Source organism: Sebastes umbrosus, chromosome 2, assembly GCF_015220745.1.
Source record: "Sebastes umbrosus isolate fSebUmb1 chromosome 2, fSebUmb1.pri, whole genome shotgun sequence".
NCBI lineage: Eukaryota > Metazoa > Chordata > Actinopteri > Perciformes > Sebastidae > Sebastes > Sebastes umbrosus.
Window position 1 is genome coordinate 40,828,275 of NC_051270.1, and position 27,490 is coordinate 40,855,764.

At 39.5% G+C, this 27,490-nt stretch overlaps 1 protein-coding gene across 9 annotated transcripts in view; it reads left to right on the forward strand.

The window, feature by feature from the left end:
- The first annotated feature begins 13,868 nt into the window (after positions 1-13,868).
- The window catches only part of LOC119504096 (troponin T, fast skeletal muscle isoforms-like), a 29,701-nt gene continuing 16,079 nt past the window's right edge, over positions 13,869-27,490 (forward strand). For 3 of the 9 annotated variants that reach the window (XM_037796156.1, XM_037796183.1, XM_037796190.1), the window contains exons 1-5: positions 13,870-13,985; positions 19,884-19,923; positions 20,062-20,075; positions 20,786-20,794; positions 23,216-23,335. In XM_037796156.1, the coding sequence (XP_037652084.1) occupies positions 19,904-19,923; positions 20,062-20,075; positions 20,786-20,794; positions 23,216-23,335 (163 nt within the window). In that variant the 5' untranslated portion in view covers positions 13,870-13,985; positions 19,884-19,903. Of the gene's footprint in view, positions 13,986-19,883; positions 19,924-20,061; positions 20,076-20,785; positions 20,795-23,215; positions 23,336-27,490 lie in introns of all 9 variants that reach the window. The other 6 variants (XM_037796206.1, XM_037796214.1, XM_037796220.1 and 3 more) reach the window with 3 other exon arrangements.

Genomic DNA, 27,490 nt, shown 5'->3' on the forward strand with positions numbered 1-27,490 from the left:
TGATTTGCAAACCTATAAGAAATCATTTGTAAAACATCTCTAAACATTACATACACAGATGGACCAGAAACCAATTATTAACTATTGACAAATTATTAACTGTCTATCTAAATAATGTTTATAGACGCTTTACAACGTATCTGTTAACCATTTAACAATTTATAATAATCATCAGTTGCAACTTTATAATAGCCATCCAAATAATGTTTAGAGATGTTTTACAAACCGATTAATAACCATTAACAAAGTGTTACAAATATCTGTCTATGTAATGTTTAAAGACAAACAATTTCTTAAAGATTTACAAATAAATCCATAATCATTAACAAATTATCAATATAGTATATCAAATCTTATAATGTGTGCAACAATTAACTGTTAAAATAACAGAAATTACCTATAAGCATTACTAATAATTAGTAAACATTATTAATCTAATTTAATGGTTTGTTAACAGTAAAATAGCTGTTAACTAAAATTATAACTATCAATTTACCATTTCTAAATGATGGTTATTATAAAATGTTACCGATTAATCGGTTGATTATTTTTTAGATTGATCGATTCATTTTGGTCTATAAGATGTCAGAAAATAGTGAATAATGTCCATCCCAGTTTCTCAAAGTCCAAGGTGTTATCTTTAAATTACTTGTTTTGTCAAAAAAAACAAAAATATTTGGTTTATTTTATGATATAAAACAGAGAAAAGCAGGAAATCTCCATATTTGAGGCTGAAAACAGCATTTTTTGCATGAAAAATTACTCTAACGATTAATCGATTATCAAAATAGTTGGCAATTAATTAACTAATTGCGTTGCAGTTCTACCGTTTTAAATGTGAAATGAGCCCAGATTAAAATGCATACAGTAATCACCACCTAGTTTCAACATGAGTAAATAAATGCAGAACACTGCTGTTCCAAGGAGAAGTGTGCAATCATCTGTACGTGTATATAAAACCATGTGTGTGTGTGAGCGAAAGCAGGAGACAGTTTTCATCTATCTAGGTTTTTATATTACGGTAAATCTAATATTTGTTTCCAAAATTTTGGGACATTCTGGGATTTCTTGGGGTATTTTTGCCCTTTGCCTCCCTTAATTTCTGACACTGTTCTAGATAAATAGTCCCGATAGACTGAAAGCTGATTTGAAACTGTCTTTCTATCAGTAGAACATGTATGACTGTATTATAAGCTTCTTGTTTTCTAAAAAGGAGATTTATAATGATTGCCGCATTCGATGGCAAAAACAAAATTTCTCAAACCCAAGGTTGAGGGTGAAGTTGTTCAGTTTGTACAATTCTGAAGTATTTTAATAAGGTTGGGTTAAACCTATCCCCTATCTAACACCCAGACTGTGTGTAGCTGTGATCTGACTACAGTTACAGCTGTTAACACGTGTTGCCATGCAACGCCTGTTCTGTAAATCAAGCCTCACTTTACTTTTCCTCAAAAAACTTTGCGTCATCTTGTAGACTTTATTTCTTGGGCAGGTTGAGGAAGTGGCCCTGACTCTGCTGATCTGCCTTTAGGCAAGGCATGGACACCATTAGGTACAGCAGTGGAGCCCTCAGGGCCCTCTAGGCTGTGGTTGCACTGTTCAGCTCTCAGGGGCAGTAGGCAGTATTTCAATTATATGTAACTTTGTGGCATAGTTTTGTGTATTTTTAGGGCTGTCAAAGTTAACACAATAGTTACGTGTTAATGCAAATTTGTTTTAACACCACAAATATTTTAACGCATTAACGCAACTTGCGATTTTTAGGTGGTAGTGGGCTCAGTTTTAAAGCTAGACTGAAGATACTGACATCAAAGTTCAATATCTTTCAATGTGAAACTAAAAAACCTGATGAATCCATTGGTACCAACTATGTCATACTAGCTCTTCAGGAAGGAGGTTAAATAACACTCCAAACTTGCGCTAAATTTTGGCGGGGAAAGAATGGTATGGCCACTTTCAAAGGGGTCCCTTGACCTCTGACCTCCAGACATGCGCACTTTATGATAATCACATGCAGTTTGGGGCAAGTCATAGTCAAGTCAGCACACTGACACACTGACAGCTGTTGTTGCCTGTTGGGCTGCAGTTTGCCATGTTGTGATTTGAGCATATTGTTTTATGCTAGATTCAGTACCTGGGAGGGTTTCTGTACAATATCTGTCATTCTGTACATATCGGTACATTTTGAACAGTTAAAAAAAATGTGTGATTAATTTGCGATTAATTGCAATTAATTATTGATAATCATGCCATTACTTTAATACATTTAGTATTTGAATCGATTGAATCGATTGCCATAATATTTTGTCATTTGTATTTTAATAAAACTCTCTGATCACAGACTCAGTGTTGTAGCACTAAAGCCTCTAACCACCAGAAGCAGTGTTGTGCAGCATTGAGCAGCAGCAGCAGTCAGTGGCCCTTCCTCTGAACTGGTGAGACATTAGCTAGCTATGGACCAGCTGCTATTCTCAGTTAACACCAGCAACACATTTAAGACCACCCCTAAAAGTTTAGGATATTCATCCTTTCCTTTTAAACCTTCTCTAGCACTATTAATTAAGTTCCTTCTTAATAAACAGTAAGTACATTTTGAAGAGATCTTATGCTCATTTGAACCAAGTTATCGGTAGAAATGTTTTGGATCTTTAAAGCTGTATTAATCGATGTTGGCCACTAGCTAAAACGAGTTGACAGAGAAACAACCTGCCACCAGCTTACAGAGTAGTTAAAGGATATAGCATGTTAGCAAACAGTTAGCAACATTGGCATCCGTCAGGGGTTGTGTTTCTGGACACCTGCAGAATGGAGGTGCAACATTCACTCTCCTTTTAGCTCTGATTTGGTCTTCCTATGACAGTACACCATCAGGGCTGTCTGAGAGTAGCTGCTACTAGTGATGAGGATTCAACTCCAGATACATTTGTTGTTTAACCAGTTTTCTATTTCCCTGGTGTTGTGCAGTGATGTGATGGAGCGTAGCGTTAGCTCAGGCAGAGCACTGAAGTCTGGCTTGCATCTCATCATGAGCTGCTCCATTCATGCTTCACCATCAGCGGCTCATTCATGGTCACAACTTATACTTGGCTACCAGCTGACTACTGACAACCAATCATATTCATCTAGTTGTACAGCTTGGCCGTTATAACCTGACACCTCTTACCGTTACTCTAATGATATCCTCATGTAAACGCAGCTCCTTCCAACTAATGGTGATTATGATATCCTGTTAATGAGGTTTAGCTCTCTCATCAACATGTTTTCACTCCCAACTTGTCAAATATTGACTGACACGTGGTCAGTGGTCCTATGCTTCAATCTATGACGCTCCAGGTACCCCTCTCGCGTCATTTTTGGACGTGTCAGTGAGAAACTTACAATGCAGTTTACTTAGATTTCATGTTTACTTGGTTGAGTTTAGGTTACAAAAATACTTGGTTATGTAGCGCCTCTGGTACTCAGCCGATGAGAATAATGAATACGCCAACATCTACCTAGGTTCGATGAGCAGTTGCCTTAAATAACTCAGGAGTTATTATAGATTGAACAGTTGACAATTTTATTGCATCACAACAATTCAACAACATTCAAAATGCTTCACATAGATGTCAAAGTATGAAATGAAATGTAAAAATAAATAAAAGGGAGCTCTTTCAAAGTACAAATAAAATAGAAATTCCCCCAAAATCAGTGTCCTTTAAGATGAAATTCCTTCCTCTAATTAAGATGATCCAAAGAGTGCAATTTCTGTCTTGGTGTGGGTGTAATGTGAATACACCACCACAATACTACAAGTTCCAGTATTTAAGTTCCTACTACCCAACTACCCGGGTAGTAAAAGTGTGTTCGTGTTCTTATCTGGTATCCAAATGAATTGAGCAGTCAGATGTCCTCTGTGGCAGGTCCTACGGTTGGCCACACCGTTTCCACGAACATCCATGGTCTCTCTGGGCTTGGCTCGCCATCACTGAATCCTCCAGATTCTATTGTCGTTTAATAGAACCAAAAGAAAAACCAACTTACACAAATAGTGCAGGATAGTAAGTAATCTTGCTCATTCAGTTCTTATCTACTTTCACAGTATCTCATCATGTATAACCAATAACTAAGGATATACTTCAAAACAATCCAATGGATTACCATACAGTATCTTGTTAGGGTTATAGCCCCGAAGGGGCATAACCCTATTGAGTTTGTGTGAATTTGATATTATTAGGGTTATAGCCCCGAAGGGGCATAACCCTATTGAGTTTGTGTGTATTTGATATTATTAGGGTTATAGCCCCGAAGGGGCATAACCCTATTGTTTTTGTGTGAATTTATTAGGGTTATAGCCCCGAAGGGGCATAACCCTTCTAAGTTTGCTCCGATTTGTTATTATTAGGGTTATAGCCCCGAAGGGGCATAACCCTTCTAAGTTTGTTCCGATTTGTTATTATTAGGGTTATAGCCCCGAAGGGGCATAACCCTTCTAAGTTTGCTCCGATTTGTTATTATTCTTATTATTATTATTATTAGGGTTATAGCCCCGAAGGGGCATAATCCTTCTAAGTTTGCTCCGATTTGTTATTATTCTTATTAGTATTATTGGGGTTATAGCCCCGAAGGGGCATAACCCTTCTAAGTTTGCTCCGATTTGTTATTATTAGGGTTATAGCCCCGAAGGGGCATAACCCTTCTAAGTTTGTTCCGATTTGTTATTATTAGGGTTATAGCCCCGAAGGGGCATAACCCTTCTAAGTTTGCTCCGATTTGTTATTATTCTTATTATTATTATTATTTGTTGTCTGCCGAATAGGCGCAAAATGCCGTGAGCTGGAATGAGCTAGAAACATGAAACTTGGCACACTAACTGGAAATGATGTGCAGCTGCTTCCCAAGAACTATGACCCCAATCGACCACATGGTGGCGCTGTAATTAACGCCCAAACATGCGATTTTGGCAAGGCCACGCCCCGCACACCGTAAGTCCGATTGACTTGAAACTTGACAGACATGTGCAGCTCCGTGTGATCTACAATAAAGCCTCTGGGACCACTAAAGTCCGCCTAACTAGATTTTCCGCCATATTGGATTTTTTGAAAAACACATTTTTGACATCTCCTCCTAAACCGTTGGTCCGATTTCTACCAAATTTTCAGTGGATCATCATTGGACTAATGTCATCTAACGTTGCATAAAGCGTGTTGATACCTCATTGCGTTATGAAGCTGTTGACCAACAAACTTTTCAATGGTCGGAGCTTAGCAGGAAATTGGCCATAATTCATTGACCATTAGTCAAGTCATCATAAATCTTGGTAGATATCTTCAGTACGTGTTTGGGAATAGGCGTACCAAAGCATTTTCCGCTTGACCCATAGGGTGCGCCAAAACTGTCAAAAACTTATAGCGCAAGATCCGGTGGACAGAATTTTATCAAATTTGGTGCATATACTCTGGGGGCAAGTATTAACACAGATCTGAAGTGTCGTATTGATCGGTGCATGTGGGCGTGGCCTATTTAGCATTTTATGCTAAATTATGCCTTTGCTCAATTTGCTGTGAGCTGGAACGAGCTAGAGACATGAAACTTGGTACCATAACTGTACATGATGTCATAATGCTTCACATAAAATATGAAAACAATTGGCCACATGGTGGCGCTATAAAATTTTTCACGGCCAGCCCCCTCACACCATAAGTCCCGTCGATTCGAAATTTGACAGACATGTGCTGCTGAATGTGATCTACAAAAAAGTCTCTTGGACCACGAAAGTCCACTGACTAGATTTTCCGCCATGTTGAATTCTTTGAAAAACACATTTTTGACATCTCCTCCTAAACCGTAGGTCTGATTGCTGGCATATTTTCTGCGAATCATTATTGGACCAGGCTCATCAAAAGTTGCATAAAGCTTGTTGATATGTCATTGTGTTGTGAAGTTATTGACCAATTCATTTTTAAGGGGCGGGCTCAGCACATCAATAGACCTAACTTCCCAAGCCTTTGGCCCATCGTCTCCAAACTTGCAGCATATGTTCACAAGAGTATCTGAAACATCCGCTGAAAGTGTCATTCAAATTGGCGACTAGGGGGGCGCTTTGAGCGCGAAAGGCTATAACCCGCGAAATGCCGCTTGCGGCTTTAATGCTTTTTGTTTTTGTGTGAATTTTATTTATTATTCGTTGTCTGCCGAAGAAGCGCAATTTGCCGTGAGTTGGAATGAGCTAGAAACATGAAACTTGGCACAATAACTGGAAATGATGTGCAGCTGCTTCTCAAGAACTATGACCCCAATCGGCCACATGGTGGCGCTGTAATTAACGCCCAAACACGCGACATTGGAACGGCCACGCCCCGCACACCGTAAGTCTGATTGACTTGAAACTTGACAGACATGTGCAGCTCCGTGTGATCTACAATAAAGCCTCTGGGACCACTAAAGTCCGCCTGGGAAAATTTTCCGCCATATTGGATTTTTTGAAAAACACATTTTTGACATCTCCTCCTAAATCGTTGGTCCGATTTCTACCAAATTTTCAGTGGATCATCATTGGACTAATGTCATCTAACGTTGCATAAAGCGTGTTGATACCTCATTGCGTTATGAAGCTGTTGACCAACAAACTTTTCAATGGTCGGAGCTTAGCAGGAAATTGGCCATAATTCATTGACCATTAGTCAAGTCATCATAAATCTTGGTAGATATCTTCAGTACGTGTTTGGGAATAGGCGTACCAAAGCATTTTCCGCTTGACCCATAGGGTGCGCCAAAACTGTCAAAAACTTATAGCGCAAGATCCGGTGGACAGAATTTTATCAAATTTGGTGCATATACTCTGGGGGCAAGTATTAACACAGATCTGAAGTGTCGTATTGATCGGTGCATGTGGGCGTGGCCTATTTAGCATTTTATGCTAAATTATGCCTTTGCTCAATTTGCTGTGAGCTGGAACGAGCTAGAGACATGAAACTTGGTACCATAACTGTACATGATGTCATAATGCTTCACATAAAATATGAAAACAATTGGCCACATGGTGGCGCTATAAAATTTTTCACGGCCAGCCCCCTCACACCATAAGTCCCGTCGATTCGAAATTTGACAGACATGTGCTGCTGAATGTGATCTACAAAAAAGTCTCTTGGACCACGAAAGTCCACTGACTAGATTTTCCGCCATGTTGAATTCTTTGAAAAACACATTTTTGACATCTCCTCCTAAACCGTAGGTCTGATTGCTGGCATATTTTCTGCGAATCATTATTGGACCTGGCTCATCAAAAGTTGCATAAAGCTTGTTGATATGTCATTGTGTTGTGAAGTTATTGACCAATTCATTTTTAAGGGGCGGGCTCAGCACATCAATAGACCTAACTTCCCAAGCCTTTGGCCCATCGTCTCCAAACTTGCAGCATATGTTCACAAGAGTATCTGAAACATCCGCTGAAAGTGTCATTCAAATTGGCGACTAGGGGGGCGCTTTGAGCGCGAAAGGCTATAACCCGCGAAATGCCGCTTGCGGCTTTAATGCTTTTTGTTTTTGTGTGAATTTTATTTATTATTCGTTGTCTGCCGAAGAAGCGCAATTTGCCGTGAGTTGGAATGAGCTAGAAACATGAAACTTGGCACAATAACTGGAAATGATGTGCAGCTGCTTCTCAAGAACTATGACCCCAATCGGCCACATGGTGGCGCTGTAATTAACGCCCAAACACGCGACATTGGAACGGCCACGCCCCGCACACCGTAAGTCTGATTGACTTGAAACTTGACAGACATGTGGAGCTCCGTGTGATCTACAATAAAGCCTCTGGGACCACTAAAGTCCGCCTGGGAAAATTTTCCGCCATATTGGATTTTTTGAAAAACACATTTTTGACATCTCCTCCTAAATCGTTGGTCCGATTTCTACCAAATTTTCAGTGGATCATCATTGGACTAATGTCATCTAACGTTGCATAAAGCGTGTTGATACCTCATTGCGTTATGAAGCTGTTGACCAACAAACTTTTCAATGGTCGGAGCTTAGCAGGAAATTGGCCATAATTCATTGACCATTAGTCAAGTCATCATAAATCTTGGTAGATATCTTCAGTACGTGTTTGGGAATAGGCGTACCAAAGCATTTTCCGCTTGACCCATAGGGGGCGCCAAAACTGTCAAACACTTATATCGCAAGATCCGGTGGACAGAATTTTATCAAATTTGGTGCACATACTCTAGGCACCAGAGGCGCTTTGAGCGCGAAAGGCTATAACCCGCGAAATGCCGCTTGCGGCTTTAATTATTATTATTTGTTGTCTGCCGAATAGGCGCAAAATGCCGTGAGCTGGAATGAGCTAGAAACATGAAACTTGGCACACTAACTGGAAATGATGTGCAGCTGCTTCCCAAGAACTATGACCCCAATCGACCACATGGTGGCGCTGTAATTAACGCCCAAACATGCGATTTTGGCAAGGCCACGCCCCGCACACTGTAAGTCCGATTGACTTGAAACTTGACAGACATGTGCAGCTCCGTGTGATCTACAATAAAGCCTCTGGGACCACTAAAGTCCGCCTAACTAGATTTTCCGCCATATTGGATTTTTTGAAAAACACATTTTTGACATCTCCTCCTAAACCGTTGGTCCGATTTCTACCAAATTTTCAGTGGATCATCATTGGACTAATGTCATCTAACGTTGCATAAAGCGTGTTGATAACTCATTGCGTTATGAAGCTGTTGACCAACACACTTTTCAATGGTCGGAGCTTAGCAGGAAATTGGCCATAATTCATTGACCATTAGTCAAGTCATCATAAATCTTGGTAGATATCTTCAGTACATGTTTGGAAATAGGCGTACCAAAGCATTTTCCGCTTGACCTATAGGGAGCGCCACAAATATCAAAAACTTGTATCGCAAGATCCGGTGGACAGAATTTTATCAAATTTGGTGCATATACTCTGGGGGCAAGTATTAACACAGATCTGACGTGTCGTATTGATCGGTGCATGTGGGCGTGGCCTATTTAGCATTTTATGCTAAATTATGCCTTTGCTCAATTTGCTGAGAGCTGGAACGAGCTAGAGACATGAAACTTGGTACCATAACTGTACATGATGTCATAATGCTTCACATAAAATATGAAAACAATTGGCCACATGGTGGCGCTATAAAATTTTTCACGGCCAGCCCCCTCACACCATAAGTCCCGTCGATTAGAAATTTGACAGACATGTGCTGCTGAATGTGATCTACAAAAAAGTCTCTTGGACCACGAAAGTCCACTGACTAGATTTTCCGCCATGTTGAATTCTTTGAAAAACACATTTTCAATGGATCATTATTGGACTAATGTCATCTAAAGTTGCATAAAGCGTGTTGATACCTCATTGCGTTATGAATCTGTTGACCAATGAACTTTAAGAGGGCAGGGCTCAGCACATCAGTAGACCTAACTTCACAAGCCTTTGGCCCATCGTCTCCAAACTTGCAGCATATGTTCACAAGAGTAGCTGTTTCACTTAAATCGGCCACTAGGGGGGCGCTTTGAGCGATAAAGGCTATAACCCGCGAAACGCCGCTTGCGGCTTTAATAATATAGCTGGTATTTTAATTTACAATGAATTATTCATCCATCTTATCAAACACATTTTATACAGTTTTTAATATATTTAACCTTTAATTATGAACTAACTTATATTAAGCACACACATGAAATGAACTGGTGTTATCAAATTAATTACTGCTATTTAAATTAACATTTGCATTTTAATAACCAAAATCTGTTGCATCACAGTGCAGTTGTACTAGACCATTACTATGTGTTAGCCTCACTTAACCAGAGTGGCTGTAATGTAAACAAAGCACAATACAACTTTGAACTTCACCACCTATCCTTAAGCTACCAACCAGAGCTAGAGATTAGCTTAGCGATTAGCTTAAACAGCAGTTAGCATAGACCATCTAACAGCCTTAGCTAGCGATTAGCCGTTAGCATTAGCGATTTTTTAAGCATCATAAAACAGTAAAATAAAAAAGGGCACTAAAGTTCGTCAAATACCTTACAAAACATTCTTGTAACCTCGGTTGGTTTTTATGAACAGTATCTGAACTTAAACAACAAGTTTTATGCATCTTTTTCTGTGGTTGTGTTTCAACTCAGCGGGGTTCCAGCAGTTTAAATCTTTACAGAAAGTAGTTTCTCCCGTTCACAGTTGGGACTCCAACTAAAGACGTAGCTCAACGGATTAGACTTTTAAAGAAAATAATACTTTCCGGACTACTTTATGGCATTGCATGCCGTGTTAGCTTAACAGTCTGTTCAGAGCACGATTTCACGACGTATCCAGGTATGCGATCTCAAGGGAAGTGAGAAATACACAGGCTGCACGTCACATCCTCTACACTTGACTTCCACAGAATGCATGTTGCGCCCCCCTCTGGGCGACTACACTTCTAAATGCCATATATAGGTTTAGTAGCCCTATATTTCATATGGGTTACAATTAGGTTTAGGAAAAGATCGTGGTTTGGGTTACAATAAGTAAGCTTGTTTTGAAAAAGTTGCTCAGTGGCGCATGAAGCCAAAATGGCTCAACTTCCGAGTGGAAATGTACCCGGATCTTCTGGCGATCTTCCGTATCCATTGGGCCCATAGTGCAGGCGTAGTAGCTTCCGCTCGGTCACATGGCTCGGTCACAGCCGTCACACTGTCGTCACAGCTTGCTAACTCCGCCTCCCAGCCTTCGCTCCAGCCTCGGTCTGGGTCTCATTCACAAGAACAGAGGTAGGGAAATAACTCTGGATTCAGATATTAGTGCATTTTACAACTTTTAAGACCTGATGATTTAAATAAGCACTATTAAAGTGTTCATACTGGGGAGTAGATTCACCTAAAAAAATATATATTTTTGGGCCCAATGTAGTTGCAGTACCGCCGTTTGGCCACTACGACATTTGGCATCAACTTGTTTCACAGGACCGTCATCGGAAACTGTTTGGAAAAGGGCAGGCACTTTCAAAACAAGACTCGGTCAAAACCGAGTATATGTCTGGACCGTATATGGTCAGCATCCGAACTCCGTTCAGAAAACAAGCATTTTAAAAGTTGTTTGCCTTTTGTGTTGTGGACAGACCTGACAAAGCATGAATTCTGTCTTTTTACAAATCAACATCATTATATTGTTATTTCGGCATCATTTTGATCCGTTTATTGCAATTAAATGACAACACAGTCTGTTTACTTTGAGTTCATACCGCGGTAGCGACGTGTGGCTTGCTAGATAGTCAGTTCAATGGCGCTGTATATGAATACAGCTCTCCGCCGGGTGATGTTATGAACCCAGAGACGACAGTGTTTGTTTTTCTGACATATCTGGGACTTCCACAACATGTACAAAGCAGCAACAGTGGTTATTTCTTCTATGGCTGATGGAGAGAATCGAGGAAAGCGAGGCAAAAATTTGCTTCGCGCTTGTTGTGAATGCACAGTAACACAATACGAAGCACAACATAACGTAACTTAAACGAACATAAACAATAGCACATGCACAACAACAGCACTATGTAATGATATATTGAACCGCTGACACGCTCCCCAGAAAACCTAAACACAGAACTGTTCTCCACCTTTTCATTTTGAAAGAGCAACGACCAATGAGGAAACTCCAACAGTCGGCCGACCAATCCTGTAACTTCATCACTCAGTCAGTCAGTCAGTGACAGACTTTTGTGTTTGTAGGGCTGGCCCTCTGCGGTCCAGCCAAAAATACTTGTCAGGTTATTGGATTGTGGCGGTACTGAGTTCCCCAGACTTTAGTTGTTCAGTCAGAAGACTGAAAAACAGTTCCCATACACATAATAATATAAAATAAAATGCCTTCTTAATAATAATAATGAACAAATGCCTCTATATTAACAAACAATTAAGGAAACTGAAATATTGGTTTGTGTTTTTCCTTTTACCCTCCTTTAAAGTTTTCCCAAATAAAATACACTAAAAGAAATGGGTATAAAGGGTTTCATTGAAAAACAACAAATGAATAGAATACAAAAATACAGCCTGCAGGCGTTAGGCTATTGTAAAGCAAGCCAGATCGTTGCACAAATAGTACCTAAACATCCCAGTGCAGGTAACCCAATTGGTTGGCACTTAACTTGTTTCCCATAACTAGGAGTCAACACTCTCAACAAACAAAACACAAAGATCACAGAATCCCAAAAGGGCCCAAAACAGACCAGAGTTTCTGGTAAAGCTGATAACACATGTTGCATTGAGTGAAGGAGAGATCAGAATGACACTGGGTGTGCATTTTCCCTCCTCTTTTAAGCCCTACAGAAAGGGCGTCGTTACACCCTGATTGGCCAAGAGGGGAATGCACCAAGCTGCTCTCAACTGTCATTTAAGAGCCAGTCCCCACACCCTGCACAACAGGTGAACTGAATAACCCTCTAATCACTCAGCAACTCAACCAAAAAAACACCAGGGAAAAGGGAAACAACAGCAAGCACCAGAGAATTGGCAGCTGCCACAGGATGAACCATCTGTCAATCAAACTAACGAAAGCAAAACTAACTGAAGACCAAAACATCACCTCCAGTGGCATTCTTTGCTGTCCTTTCAGTGAAGAAATACTCTCTAGTTCTGATATAACTGATGCTATTGCAGCAGCTATGCTAACCTCTTCCTCTCTACTCCCACATTGTGGAAGTGGTCTGTGATAACCCTGGCTCTGTGGGGGCGAGCGTTGTTTCTTGGAGGATGAAGTTAGGTGCCAGATTGTGGAGATATGGGATCGCCACTGGCTGCAGAATCTCATCCCGATATCTCCCTGCATTGAGATGGCCTTCAATGATGACAAGCCTTGTTTTGCCAGTGAGGGAAATGCCGCCCCACACAGTGACACTGCCCCCACCAAAAGCTCTTACTCCGTCGGTGCACCAATCAGCATAACGTTCTCCACGCCGTCTCCATACTTTCACCCTGCCATCCGACTTTGGCAGACAGAACCTGGACTCATCACTGAACATGACATTCCCCTACATGTTCAGGTTCCATTGTCTGTGTTGTCAACACCAGCGCAAACGGGCCTGACGGTGAAGGGCAGTCATTGCAGGCTTCCTGGTAGCCTTATGAGAATACACTGTTTACCATTGGCAGAGCATGCATTTTGGCAAATTTTTCTTGGGCGCCACCCACATAATCAGCTGTGCTGCTCATCCCACAAATGCATGATCCTTACAAGTTGGACATCATTGCGAAGGTAAATAAACAGGCTTTCCAACGATGTAAAATACAATGACAATTAGCATTGTAACAACAGAGAAATAATCCACCAAACACAAGTTTTCGAACTTTGTTTTTCCAGTATATATATATATATATATGTGTGTGTGTGTGTGTGTGTGTGTGTGTGTGTGTGTTCTTGTGTATTTCTATTGCTCACATTAAAATTGACTGACTGGTAGAGCATTCTGTTTATAGTCCAATTATTATTATTATTCTATTATTCTGTTTCTCTGTGCAGACTGATTGGCTGACTGGTTGATGAAGTGCCTGGTATACACACACACACGCACACACACACACACACACACACTCACACACACACACACACACACACACACACAGACACACACACACTTTCCCTCCATTGTCTGGATGCCAAGCTGATGTGTAACCCACCCCCCCCCCCCCTCTCAGCCTTCTATCACTGTAAATTTAGCAACAGAAGCTTCTCAGCTGCTCATTTCCAAAACCTGAGCCCTCCTCCTCCATCCACAGTATTTCACCCATCTCCTTCTCAGGGTCATGCCTGTCTCCCCCCCCTCATCTCCCTCTCCTCATCTTTTCCACACATAAACATATACATTACACACACACACCTAACTCTCATCCCACAGCCAATAAGGGCCTGATGAGCTCATGTATCACTATAACACAAGGACTTATTCTCTGATTCTTACAGACCTTCATCTCCATCGTCCGAGGAGCTTCTCTTGCTCTCTGAGGTAAGACGACCACCGACCTAACCTAACCTCAAATCACTCCTCACTACTCAACCACATGTTTCGGACTGTTTTTCTCCTTTTACAAATCAGCAGGTTGAAGATTTGGTTTTTATCACATTTGTGTGCAGCAGGAGAAAAGAGCCTCAGGTGTTGAAGGAGAAAACACCGTCTGTCAGGCTGTAACCTCAGCGTGGCGGTTTGAACTGGCGTAGACATGTTCTGCTGCATGTCAAACATGTGTAGTTTATGTTTGGGAAGGTAAACAGTCTCGAGAGCGGGAGTCCAGTTTCCTGACACCAGATTGATTAACGGGTTCATAAAAATGCCACTTTATGTAATTGAGTCATTAGTTATGTACCTTTTAAGGACATGGATCATTTCAAATGATGGAGTAAACCTGGAGGCAAATAGCAGTGTGTATTTAAGTAATCAAATGCTTATAAAGTAGTGTGATATACTGCCAAATGTACTGTGAAATTAGAGCAGTTTGCACCTTTACTTTATGTGATGTTGAGGTGTTCAGTTGTGAAGCTGTGAAGCTGTGAACTGCAGCTATAAATGGATTTTATGTTTCCCATCACTTTAATTTGGTTTCCAACTGTTTTTACCTGAACCCACCAGCATCATCTTTAAATCATTTCAAGTCTAGTTACACATAAATCAACTTCCAAATAGCATACTTGCCGCATCGGCACTGAAGTTTGCCATTGGATGTAAACTGAGACCCGCTGAATTGTGCAATATTGAGCTTAATTGCCTGATACGGTGCTGGAAGCTTAGAGGCTCACAGATGGGCGGTCGACATCACCACCAAAATCACAACTACATGTACTACAGGCTAATACTTATCTGCGGTCTTATGTGCCTCAAAGTAGGACTGGGCGATACGGAGAAAATCAAATATTATTATTACGATATTTTTATCCAAATACCTTGATATATAGATATCGTAGGATTGACCGTTGGTGCTTTCACAAAATATGTGTGTGAATATAATGATTAAGTGGTTAAAGACAAATAATAGAACAGTCTGGTAAGTTCAGATAATGACATCACTTTACTGTAATGCAGCCTTTAAAACCAGGAAAATGCCATATTACGATATCCAAAATCTGACTGAATGCCTGAAATGTAGTTCCTAATTAACTTAGTTATATTTATTATGACATTGTTTTGATTGGAAATTGGCGTATCTTTTGTCTTTGTTTCCTGCATAGTCTGTTTTTGTAAATGTGGTTCTTCCACCCTATGGTACATGTTAACCTGTGTGAATATCTACACATGCATGATCACAGAGGAGCAAATCTTTGGTTTAAATTTGGCTGAAACTGAAAGCTTCTCCTGCTGTAACCTGTTGTCGGTATGTTGAACTTTAAACTGCCACAGAGCTATCATGGTCAACTTGAAAACCAGGCCAGCATATTCAGAGATCTAAGGTTTTGAGATGGTGATGATACATATACTGTATAAGGTTTATTTGCTGTCAGAAGCAAAATACACATCCTTCTCCAGACTGATGTATCGGCCTTTAAATCCGTGTCATATCGGCGTTCCGTCTAAATCTGCTCTTGACTGGCTCAGGATGTGATTCTCCTCTGCGGTCTCACCTGTTTCATCAGTCTTTCAGTTTCAGCGCCGAGTTTTAGTTTCAGAAAGACTCAGAAAGACTTCGAAGCATTCAGTGTTCTCATACTTAAGACGTGAAGTGATCATCCACTAAATATACAGAGTGCTGAAGTGTCGGTATGTACTGAGTGAATGCTGGACACACAGAGGTGAGGCCGCTGTCAGCTGGAAGTCGATCAAAGAGCTTGTTTGTTGGAGAGGCGGATGCTGATTGGCTGTTTGAGTGCCGAGGACCCTCCCGCTGGACCGAGCCGGGGGATTAAAGCAGCTATTTGGACACCGTTCCTCAGCTGATGGGTAGAAATATGATCCAGAACTAATCCTCCGAGTCCTCTGCAGCTGTGCTCACTGCTAAGTGTGAAGGAGTCATCCAAAGACATTTTATATATATATCAAATATGATATATAGAATATACAGTGAGCAGAAAACCTCCCACATTGTCTCCAACAGAGCTGCTCCTCATCCTCTTTGGACCAGGAAATGATGCTTCGTAGGTTCAGCAAGACCTTGGGCGGATTAGAGGGTATTTCCCGTATATAAGATTGGATGTTGGCATTTCTTTATGAACTGTGAAAGCTGGTGGTGAATCCAGGAGAGAGGTCATTGTTCAATGCAAATCAAGCGAGTTTTGCACCAGCAGTGAAATCCATTTAATCGATAACAGTTGGAACAGGTCACATTAAAGGGTTGGTTCAATTTTCTCACTTACCTCTGGTATCTGACTGACATATCTGCCTCCACTCCAGTACAATGGAGGTGAATGGGATTTCATTTGTGGTGCTCGCAGCTTTGAAAAAAATGCTAAGGCTGTCAATCGATTAAAGTATTTAATCACAAATTAATCACACATTTGTTATCTGTTTTAAATGTACCTTAAAGGGAGATTTATCAATTATTTAATACTCTTATCAACATGGGAGTGGACAAATATGCTGCTTTATGCAAATGTATGTATATATGTATTATTGTAAATCAATTAACAACACTAAACAATGATAGATATTGTCCAGAAACCCTCACAGGTACTGCATTTAGCATAAAAATATGCTCCAATCATAACATGGCAAACTGGATTCATCAGGTTTTCTAGTTTCATGCCCGCTACAACCTACAAATTTCAAGTTGCACTAATTTCCGTTAACGCGTTATTATCCTGTTAACTTTCACAACCATGAAAAATACCTTTAAAAATATCTGATTCTGTGTCTGAAATCACTCCCTATTTACTATATAGTGCATTATATTTACCCCTAGCCATTTTATTTGAGTTTCTGAATTCTGAATGTTAAATTTATGCACTATAGTGCCCTTAAAAATGTCCACAATGGAACGTCAAAAGTACTTTCTGCTAACACTCCCACAATACAATATGTCATAGTCAAATGATGATTCATAAGTGTCTAAAATCTCAATTTACTGCTCACTATTGAGTGAACTGTTTAGCGTGTATTGTACATGGAGTAGTGAATGACTGAACAATGGAGTGATTTTAGCAAAGAAAAGTTTCCTACAAAAAATGATTGAAGATTATTTTTGGGGAGAGAGAGGGGAAATGAGAGAAAGAGAGTAGGGGAATGGCATGCAGCCAGCAGTCCGGCCAGCAGGGAATCCAAGTGGGGACTCACTGCTCAGAGCATTTGCGCCCATGTGGTATGCGAGTCGCGCCCTAGGAAACCTTTTAACAGTGATGTCTGTGGACTATAGGCTTTCTCACAGCAGACATGTTGACCCGTCATAGTAGGAAAAGAACAGGTGTTACTGATAACCCTATTGATAGCTCTTCTATTCAAGTGTTCAAGTGTTCCAGTGAGAGGGACAGTGAGCCAGCATGCACAATACCAGGAACCTGAAATCAAACCAGCTAAATGGAATCCAGCCATCGTTAATTTCATTATTTACACCTGTGCTTTTCCTTCTGTGAGGAGTCAACATGTCCTCCATGAAAAAGGCCCATCCAGGATAGAAGTAGATGTTGAATGATTTGAAAGTAATTCTTCAGTGTTGTGAGCACCACAAGTAAAAAAGAAATCCTGGGCAAACCCAAACTATCTGCTATCTAACTATCTAACTATTTACCCGAACTATCTGCTATCTAACTATCTAACTATCTACCTAAACTATCTGCTATCTAACTATCTAACTATCTACCTAAACTATCTGCTATCTAACTATCTACCTAAACTATCTGCTATCTAATTATCTAACTATCTACCTAAACTATCTGCTATCTAACTATCTACCTAAACTATCTGCTATCTAACTATCTAACTAAACTATCTAACTATCTACCTAAACTATCTGCTATCTAACTATCTACCTAAACTATCTGCTATCTAACTATCTACCTAAACTATCTGCTATCTAACTATCTACCCAAACTATCTGCTATCTAACTATCTAACTAAACTATCTAACTATCTAACTATCTACCTAAACTATCTGCTATCTAACTATCTACCCAAACTATCTGCTATCTAACTATCTAACTATCTAACTATCTACCTAAACTATCTTCTATCTAACTATCTACCTAAACTATCTGCTATCTAACTATCTACCTAAACTATCTGCTATCTAACTATCTACCTAAACTATCTGATAACTAACTATCTAACTATCTAACTATCTACCTAAACTATCTAACTATCTAACTATCTACCTAAACTATCTGCTATCTACCTATCTACCTAAACTATCTGCTATCTACCTATCTACCTAAACTATCTGCTATCTACCTATCTACCTAAACTATCTGCTATCTAACTATCTACCTAAACTATCTACCTATCTACCTAAACTATCTAACTATCTACCTAAACTATCTGCTATCTAACTATCTACCTAAACTATCTGCTATCTACCTATCTACCTAAACTATCTAACTATCTACCTAAACTATCTGCTATCTACCTATCTACCTAAACTATCTAACTATCTAACTATCTACCTAAACTATCTAACTATCTAACTATCTACCTAAACTATCTGCAGGTCAGGATGCCACTAGACGTCAGTAAAAAAATCAGCTTTTTTTGTTATTTCGGTAAACTGACCCTTTAATGTGGCTTCCACAAAGGTCATGTAACTGTAACAGTGGCAAATTAAATTAAAATGAAATATTCTTTAAGCTAAAAATGGCACCTGTGACATAAGTGGTGATGATGTATGCTCTTCTGTGGACTTGGACTGGATTATCATGTGTGAAAACAAACGTGTAAAGAAGGTGGAAGGTAACACCTCCCAACCAGCTGAGTCAACAGTTGTGGACGAGGTGTTTGAGACAAGTGTGAAAATGCTTCACTGAGGACACATTGACCTCTGACCTTTCTGTGGAACAAGTACTGAGGTCTTTCACTTAGCCTAAGTAAGAGTCACAACAAAATGCTCCAGTACAAGTCAAAATCCTGCTTTCAGAATCTTACTTAGGTAAAAACTAAGAACCTAAGAATGTTTGGTAGTTTAATATGTAATAATGCATATTTTATAACTGATCACATTTTACATATAAAATCTTGAACTGGAAAGTAAATAGTAACTAAAGATTTCAAATAATTGCAGTAGACTAAAAACTGTAATACTTCCTTCTGAAATGTCGTACAGTAGAAGTATAAATGGTCATAAAATTACAAGTAACTCAAAATGTTACTTACCTACTGTACTTGAGCAAGTATTTTCCTCATTATAAAGAAGCATTTTTAAATATTTTAAATGTTCCTAAACACAGCAGAGTTATTTTCAAGAGGTGCATTTGGGAACAAAACCCGTTGCCTAGTTGCATCCTAAATGAAGCCAGAAATAGAAAGAGCAATATGAGTTGTTTTCAATGAAGGTTTGAACAGGTTTCCACAAAGAGGAATCTTTAGCTTTAGCTTGCTCTTAGCATTGCACACTACTGAATTTGAAGTTCTGTGATCAGGTTTTCTTTACTAAAATCATATTTGGAATTATTGGGGTCCAAGTAGACTTCTTTCTTTAAAGGAATCATTTGGTAAATATGCGTATTTGCTTTCATGCCGAGAGTTAGACGAGAAGATTGATACCACTTTCATGTGTGAGTGTGGTATCGATCTTCTGGTCTAACTCCTCCAACTAACCTTTCATCAAGCCGATTTCCAGTTAAGTAAAGAAAAGGAAGAAAAGAGTAAACAGGAGAAGTGTGTTGTTTGTGCAGCAGGATAGATGCTCATTGTCAGTCTCTGCTGCTAGTTCAACCCATGGATGTATTAGGTTCAACCCTGTCAGCTCATCACACTCTTTGTTTCCTCCCTCAGGTGTGAAGTCTGCTGTCATCATGTCCGACACTGAGGAACTGTGAGTGTCAATAACAACACACACTTCTGTCTGATGTTACATCAGTTCACTTCACTTTCACCTTTATTAAAACAGAAAGTGATGTAGAGAAGTCAGCTGGGATTTCATGTTTGAATTTTAATGTCTTTCATATTTCAGGGATCAGGTAGAGGGTAAGTGACAACCACTCACTTTGTTTTATCATTGTATAACAACAAAATAGGCAGGCTGTATGGCTTTATTAAAAATTGTGATATGCCTCAAATGCACTGCTAATACCTCTCTCTCTATATATATATATATATACTGTATATACAGTAAATGTATAGATATGTGTGTATAGATGTACTGTATATATGTGTGTATATATGTATGTATGTATGTATGTATATACATGTATATATGTATGTATATATATAAATATATATGCAATATTTTATTACATTTTTCATTATTTAATTAAAAGTCATGATACGCCTCAAATGCACTGCTAATATATATGTATATATACGTATATACTGTATGTATATGTATATATGTATGTATACACATATGTACTGTATACATATATGTACAGTATGTGTATATATATATATGCACACACACACACACACACACACACACATACTGTATATATATACACACACACACACAGTATATGTGTGTGTATATGTATATACTGTATATGCAATATTTTGACCATATATTGTGAATGCTTTTGTAAAAGTAGGTCACATATAAATGTTTACATACAAACTTAATTGGGCTTTTTAAAACATGTACTGTAATTCATATCAAGGTGAGCTCAGAAAAAATGTAATAGTGAAGTGACACCATGTTATATTTCTTTCTGTTGTCCCACCTTGTTTTTCCATAACTGAAGAGGAGGAAGGTAAAGACGACTGAATCGATTCCATACTTAAGATCTTTTCTCCACTGCACTAAGCTGTCAGCTGCCTGATTTCACCCTTAATTTGAAGTGTTTGACGCTGACACCTGCTCTTTATATCATTTGTACTAACATCAGCACAGATTTAACCTGAGTCATAGCAGGATGTTCTAAATGCAATGTGCAAAATGCAAAGTATTTTGGTTTAATAGGTGATAAAAGTTAATCATGTTCAATTCATCTGCCTTGTTGCTTTATTTACCGTCGGTTGCATTAGAAAGAGCTTTTTTTCCTTGTACAATATTTAATTGTCTGAGGAAAAAGGAAGCCTAGATTTAGTGGCAGGTAGAACGCTAACTAACACAGCTGTCAGCCAAACACGTCCAAGTTAAGGGTGACTTGTTCTGACTGAGTGATGTTTTGAATCACATGGTTGAGAAAAAAATGTGAGTGAGCTTCTATACACTCTCTACATTTATTTTCTCGGCATGTGACATGTTGTCATCTGTTGATGTCACATCAATGCTGCTGTCATTGACCTCATTCACACAACGGCCATATTTCTAACAATGACTGTGGAAAACTACCTGGAGGACTCTCATAAAACTGGAGTTACTTCAAATAGATCCTACTACAGAGAAAACAGTGCATTTAACAGTCAGTTAGCTACCAGGGCAAAACTCAGTGATGACTGGTCATATAAATGTTTAATTTATCATATTAAAATGTTATCTTTTAAGATTATCACACAAGAAGTAAAGAAGGTTATCTGACCTTCAAGGTCTTCATCAGATAAATATCCTTGTAAACAAAAAGCAGGCTACAAATACAGATAAAAACAACACGTCCTCATACCTTAACAAAAGAATAGGTCGTATGCCAATGACTCCCAAAATCAATCAATCAATCAGCATTTATTTGTATAGCCCTTTACAACAAGCAAAAGGTACCCAAAGTGTTTCACATTAACATCAGTACACAACAGGAATAAAAACATAACATACATACATACAAAGCACAGGGAAAATGTCACAGCGCTGCTAGGTATTAAAAGCAAATCTAAATAAAAAAGTCTTGAGCTTAGATTTAAAGAGTAATACTGTAGGTCAGTGATGGTGCATATATCAGGGGGGAACTTGTTCCATAGTTTAGGAGCTGCGATCACCCCACAGCTTATACCTCGACCTCGGGACTTCTAAAAAAAGTTGACCACATGACCACAAAGCCATGTTATGCTCGCGGGAGTTAAAATTTCGGACAAATGCGGTGGGGTGAGGCCATTAATGGCTTTAAAAGACAAACATCAAGAGCTTAAAATGGATTCTAAAACCAACTCGAAGCCAACGGAGTGAGTAAAGTATGCGGGTGGGGAAGGATGGAAGAGGTTTGGGGGGGTAATGTGTTCAAGTCTGGAAGTGTTAGTTAAAAAGCGAGCAGCAGCATTTTGCACAAGTTGGAGGTGCGCGAGGGAAGACTGGTTGAGACCAACATACAGTGCATTATAATAGTCAAGTCTGGAGCTAATAAAAGCGTGAACTGCCTTCTCGAGATGGTGCCGACTGAGGAAGAGCTTTACTTCAGCCAGAAGACAAAGCTGGAAAAAGCTTGTTTTAACAAGAGTTAATCTGTTTATCAAATTTCAAACAGCCGTCAAATGTCACCCAAAACCTGCAACACTCCCTAGATAGTTTGTTTAGTAAATGGATTGTTTTACCCTGAACTGACAGATAGAGCTTCTTCCATGCTGTTTACTATTCCTCAATAAGGCCAAAGGTTTGAACTTATAGTTACAGTTAAAGGTTGGTGTTAGCAGAAGATCTAAAATCAAGGAAAATACGTTTTCTTTTTTGTGTAGCTTCAGCAACAATTTTTCTTTCTTATTCATCTAATTTGCAGGAATAAACAGCAAAAGTCAAGTTTAATTTCACATCGAGCTCTCTTATGAAAACACCCTCGATGTGAACAACAATCACCAGAAGTGTCGCCAAATCCATCCAAATCAAGTGATTTCATTACAAAAAGATATTGCAGTAAAACCAACAATAAAAGAAAACTGTAGTCAATTCCATTTTTTTATTCAATGATCACAACATAACAATGCGTCTTGGCTTCCATATTCTGGAAGCAGAGTAGGAATTTGCAAAATGATAAATGTTTGTACACAACATCAGCACAAAACCTGCTGCTCTCCAGGAAGCTTTCCACCTCAACAGTTCAATATGGCTTCTGTGTGAAAGGTCAACTGACTTTCTCTCATCATCATGTGTTTCTCTCTCTCCAGCAGCTCTGTCCCTCGCTCACCCATTCATCCTCTCTGTAACTAAAGTAATCTCTCACTTTTTGTCATGTCTGTGTTCTTCATTAACGACCTTCTCCGACACCCTCCCTCTTCCCGGTGGTTTGGTGCATGCTGCGTGCCCCTAGCCCAGGAGGAGGTAGTAGAAGTAGAAGTAGCCCCTGAGGCGGAGGCCCAGGTAGAAGCAGAGCCAGAGGTAGAGCCTGAACCAGAACCAGAGCCAGAGGAGGTGGTGCAACAGGAGGAAGGTACGTGGCATGGGCAGTCCGTTCACCGTTCTCCTGCAGGACATTCAGCACTCTGCTCCGTAGGATAGACAGTCCTGTCAGCATCAACACGCTGCAAAACATATCCTGCCTGACAAGTCAAGAGTCTTAAAGGACAGTTAGGCATGATTCCAGTTTTTGCTCATCTTTTATATTTTTACGTCTTTCCCGTGTTTTTACCTTTTAAAAGATATTTTATAATAGATCATAATTTTTTAATCAAATCATCATTTCCCAGGTCAAAAATGAACTTTCAAACTCAAGATTAGATTCATTTCAATTCCACCTTTCAAGAAAATAAGTGGACTCATTCACTTCAGTCAGTAGAGATAATCACTTAGTGTGAAGGAGAAGCCTACAATTGTGTTTCGCAAAGTTGCACTTATGATTTACTTATTTTCTTCTCCAAATGAAATGTTTGAGCTATGCATTCTTCTAATTAGGCTCTTCCTCAGAACTCAGGACTCCACCTAAAGTCAGTAGAAAAGAACTAGATCTTACAGTTACAACATGGATGGATTACTGAACGGGCCTACATGGGTAAAAGCAGAATAGCCACAGAGATGCAATAACTACAAAAAGATACAAAACAACTACACAAGAGACTCAAAGTTACTACAAAGAGACACAAGATGACTAAAAATAGATGCAGAATAATCACAGAATGCAAAACGACTAAAAATAGATGGCACTCAGAGAGCGATCACAGATCCCAGCTCCCAGCTGGCGGTACCGTGAGGTGGTCGGCTTGTTATTAACACAGTGTGTTTCCGTGTAACGTATCGGCGGATGCCTCTCTCATTCAGCAGCCTTGTTATGTCTGTATAACGTTACACTACGTTGTCTCTCATCCCGTCATCTACGTCATCGCTTTGTTCTTTCTCACCGCGGACGGACAGCAGCTCCCGCACACACATCCACACACGTATCTCTCTGCTCTCAGAAAGAGGCGGAGCCACACGTCATCAGTTACACTGCGTATGTGTTATACCCTGTGGTCTTAATGCTCAGGCTGATTGGAATTCTTAAAAAATGATCGTGGGCTTTTGGAGTAATTCTGCTAACAGACAGACAGACAGACAGACTGACACCGATGAAAACACAACGTCCTTCCAAGGCCTTTGGACTTGAACGACTACAACTGACCCACAATGACTACAGAGACACAAAACGACCACATAGAAACGACTAAATATAGATGCAATATGACCACAAAGAGATGCAAAATGACTAAACATAGATGCATAGATGATCCTATATAGACAGGGAGGGGGGCCTCTTACATGTCTGTGCCCAAGGGACTCTCTCTTATGTCTCATAATCCGTCCATAAGTTACAGTACAGAGTTTAAATAGATTTTTAAATAGGTGCCCAGTCATGTCATCACGCTGAGGTACAACCTATGACAGCATTTTAAACTTTGAAGCAGTAATTAAAAATTGACAAAGAATTGTTTTACATTTTGATTTTGACAGCCTGTTTAGCTGGGGAAATTATTGGAACCATGTCAGTAATAAAAGCAGTGTTTTTTGAGGTTTGGGACATATCAGCACTTATCTGAGACACTACATTTATTTGATATTTTTATATCTATAAATTTGCCTATAAATGAGGCACTTGAGTCTACTGTTGCTCCTCTATTTACTCCTAATATTTAGTAATTTACTCATAATTCAGGGTTGTTTTCGGAGTAGATATGTTGGTTTTAAAGTGATGTAAAATTGTAAGGGAATGCTAGAAAAGAGCAGAAACTCTAATCATACTGTAACTGGTGTTTCCTTGACGCAGTGAAAGAAATCTGTGTGTGATGATATTGTCCAGTTCAGAGTCGTATTGTCTGACAGTGCTGCATATCACCCTCAACTGACAGATTTGATTTCACTCCTTCTAAATAAAAACATTTGAAGACTCAATTGTCTTGTTAGGTTTGATTATGTTGCCGTTCACTGATCTAGTCCCCCTTTAGCATCGCTTTAGCCCTCTTCGCTGGTGTTACCTTCTCTCCATAACCGCCCAGTATGACCCAGTATATCTGCAGATAATAATTTATGAAATATGGGGATGCATTCCCAGCAGGAGCAGATGGTATTAATACTTTGGAGGAACAAAACAACATACACAAAACCCACGTGTTATCTACTGTAGCTAAATATAGCTGCAGCATGGTCCAAACCAAATATTAAGCCAATTTAATGGTTCAGAGAGTTTAAATCTGCTGCCAGTATCCACTACAGAGGAACAGAGAAGTTACACCCCCCCCCCCCCCCCCCCCCCCCCCCCGTGTTAAAGAAAACAAAGCTGCAAAACAGGCCAGATTACACATTATTCATTTAGACGAACCTCGGACAACGGTTGATTTATCATTATGTACACATCTCTTTATCTAGTCAACATATTGCCTCGCACACATTCATGACAAATTTGGTTGACTCTATTGCCTTGCACTACTAAGGAATAGCAAAAACATCATTTTGTTAATTAATTCCAGTGTTTTGAATATTGCAGCCACTAGAGGCCACTAGTGAGGCAAAGCACACCAGCAGTTGGTGTAAACCATAGACGGTATATAAAGAGGGACACGTCTCCACTTCCTCCCTTTTTACAGCATCAAATAACTAATTAAAATTAAAAACACTTAATCATACATCAGCGTGATTAGAACTACCTAAAATTACGGAAACCATCTTTGGAAAAATGTATTTGGCGTGTACTTTAACTTTTTAGTTTGGCCCATGTCCCATCCATTAACATAGATGGGGTGGCCTTTATGACCTATACTGCAGCCAGCCACCAGGGGGCGATCCGGATGTTTTGGCTTCACTTTTGGGGAGATGTCATGTCGTCCATCTTTATATACTATACAGTCTATGGTGTAGACTGGTATGCATTGTTTTCTTTTTTAAATAATATTTCATTTAGATTTCTTAATATATACAATATTTATTTATTTACTTAATAGGGACAGAGCAAGTTAATTAACATCAGTATAGAAATACAAGCTGTAAACATGCCGGAGTTAGCAAGAATGCTAATTTATATCAGTAGTCCTTAGGCGGTAACAAAACAAAAGCATTATTCATCATCATTACACTTCCCACATCAACAAAACAAAAACCCACAATGTTAACAACAAAGAAAAACAAGACATACAACAACAACACCCATTTACTCCACACATCCAACCAATAAGCTCAACCTCAGTATCTTCATATCTGAAGCCTGTACTACCAAGCAGGATTTGTGGTTAGCGAGGTAACTTCCGGTTTAACCCTTCAGGGGGTTTCTACCCCGGTAAGAAATGAACCACCATCCTTGGATGGTGGTTCATTTCTTACCGGGGTAGATCGCCCTAATTTATGAAATGTTTTCTTTCATCAGCTTTCCTTCCTGCATTTGCCAGCTGTGTTACTGTTAGTCTGGATTATGTGTTTAACTTCCTCGTATTTGTCTAATACTATAGTTTGCTCTTCATTTGTAAAACATGCCGCTCTGCTGACAGTAGACTGGTGCATATTTGCGATTGGTCATATTCTGTAAACACCGCCCCGTTCATGTGAACGCGCTCATAGCCAGACTGAGAAACCCTGGGTTGATTTACCGAGTTAATAACCACCGTCGAGAGACCGCTTAGCAGGAATGGGGTTGTTAGAGTTAGTTAAACCAGATAAGGAGAAGATACCCTGGGTTGGTTGGACTGGCTTTGTAGTACAGGCCTCTGGTCAACTTAAATTAAATATGTTAAATATAAATAAACATACACATGCATCATATATAACTCTTTGAATACCGTTCATCTCTATCGAGCCCCCCCCCACCCCTTTTATCCTTCAATCAACTGATACTTCAGACAAAAACCTCAAACCAGGCTTAAGTATAAAGGCCATGTTTTGTATGCTTATAGTACTTCTCCCCATTAATTTCAAATTGAGTTAATTCATTCTTTCAATACTCATTGTTTTCTATGTAGTCATGCACACCTGCAGCATCAGCAGCGGGACACTCAGCGTCAACACGCATCCAAAAGCAGCAGTTTTATCACATTTGCTCCCCGGGTGGGCGTGGCATGACAAGGCCAGTGTGTGTTGCACTTTAGTCTCGTTCTAATGAAGAAACCTAAAGTGCCTTTTGGTGTCTTCG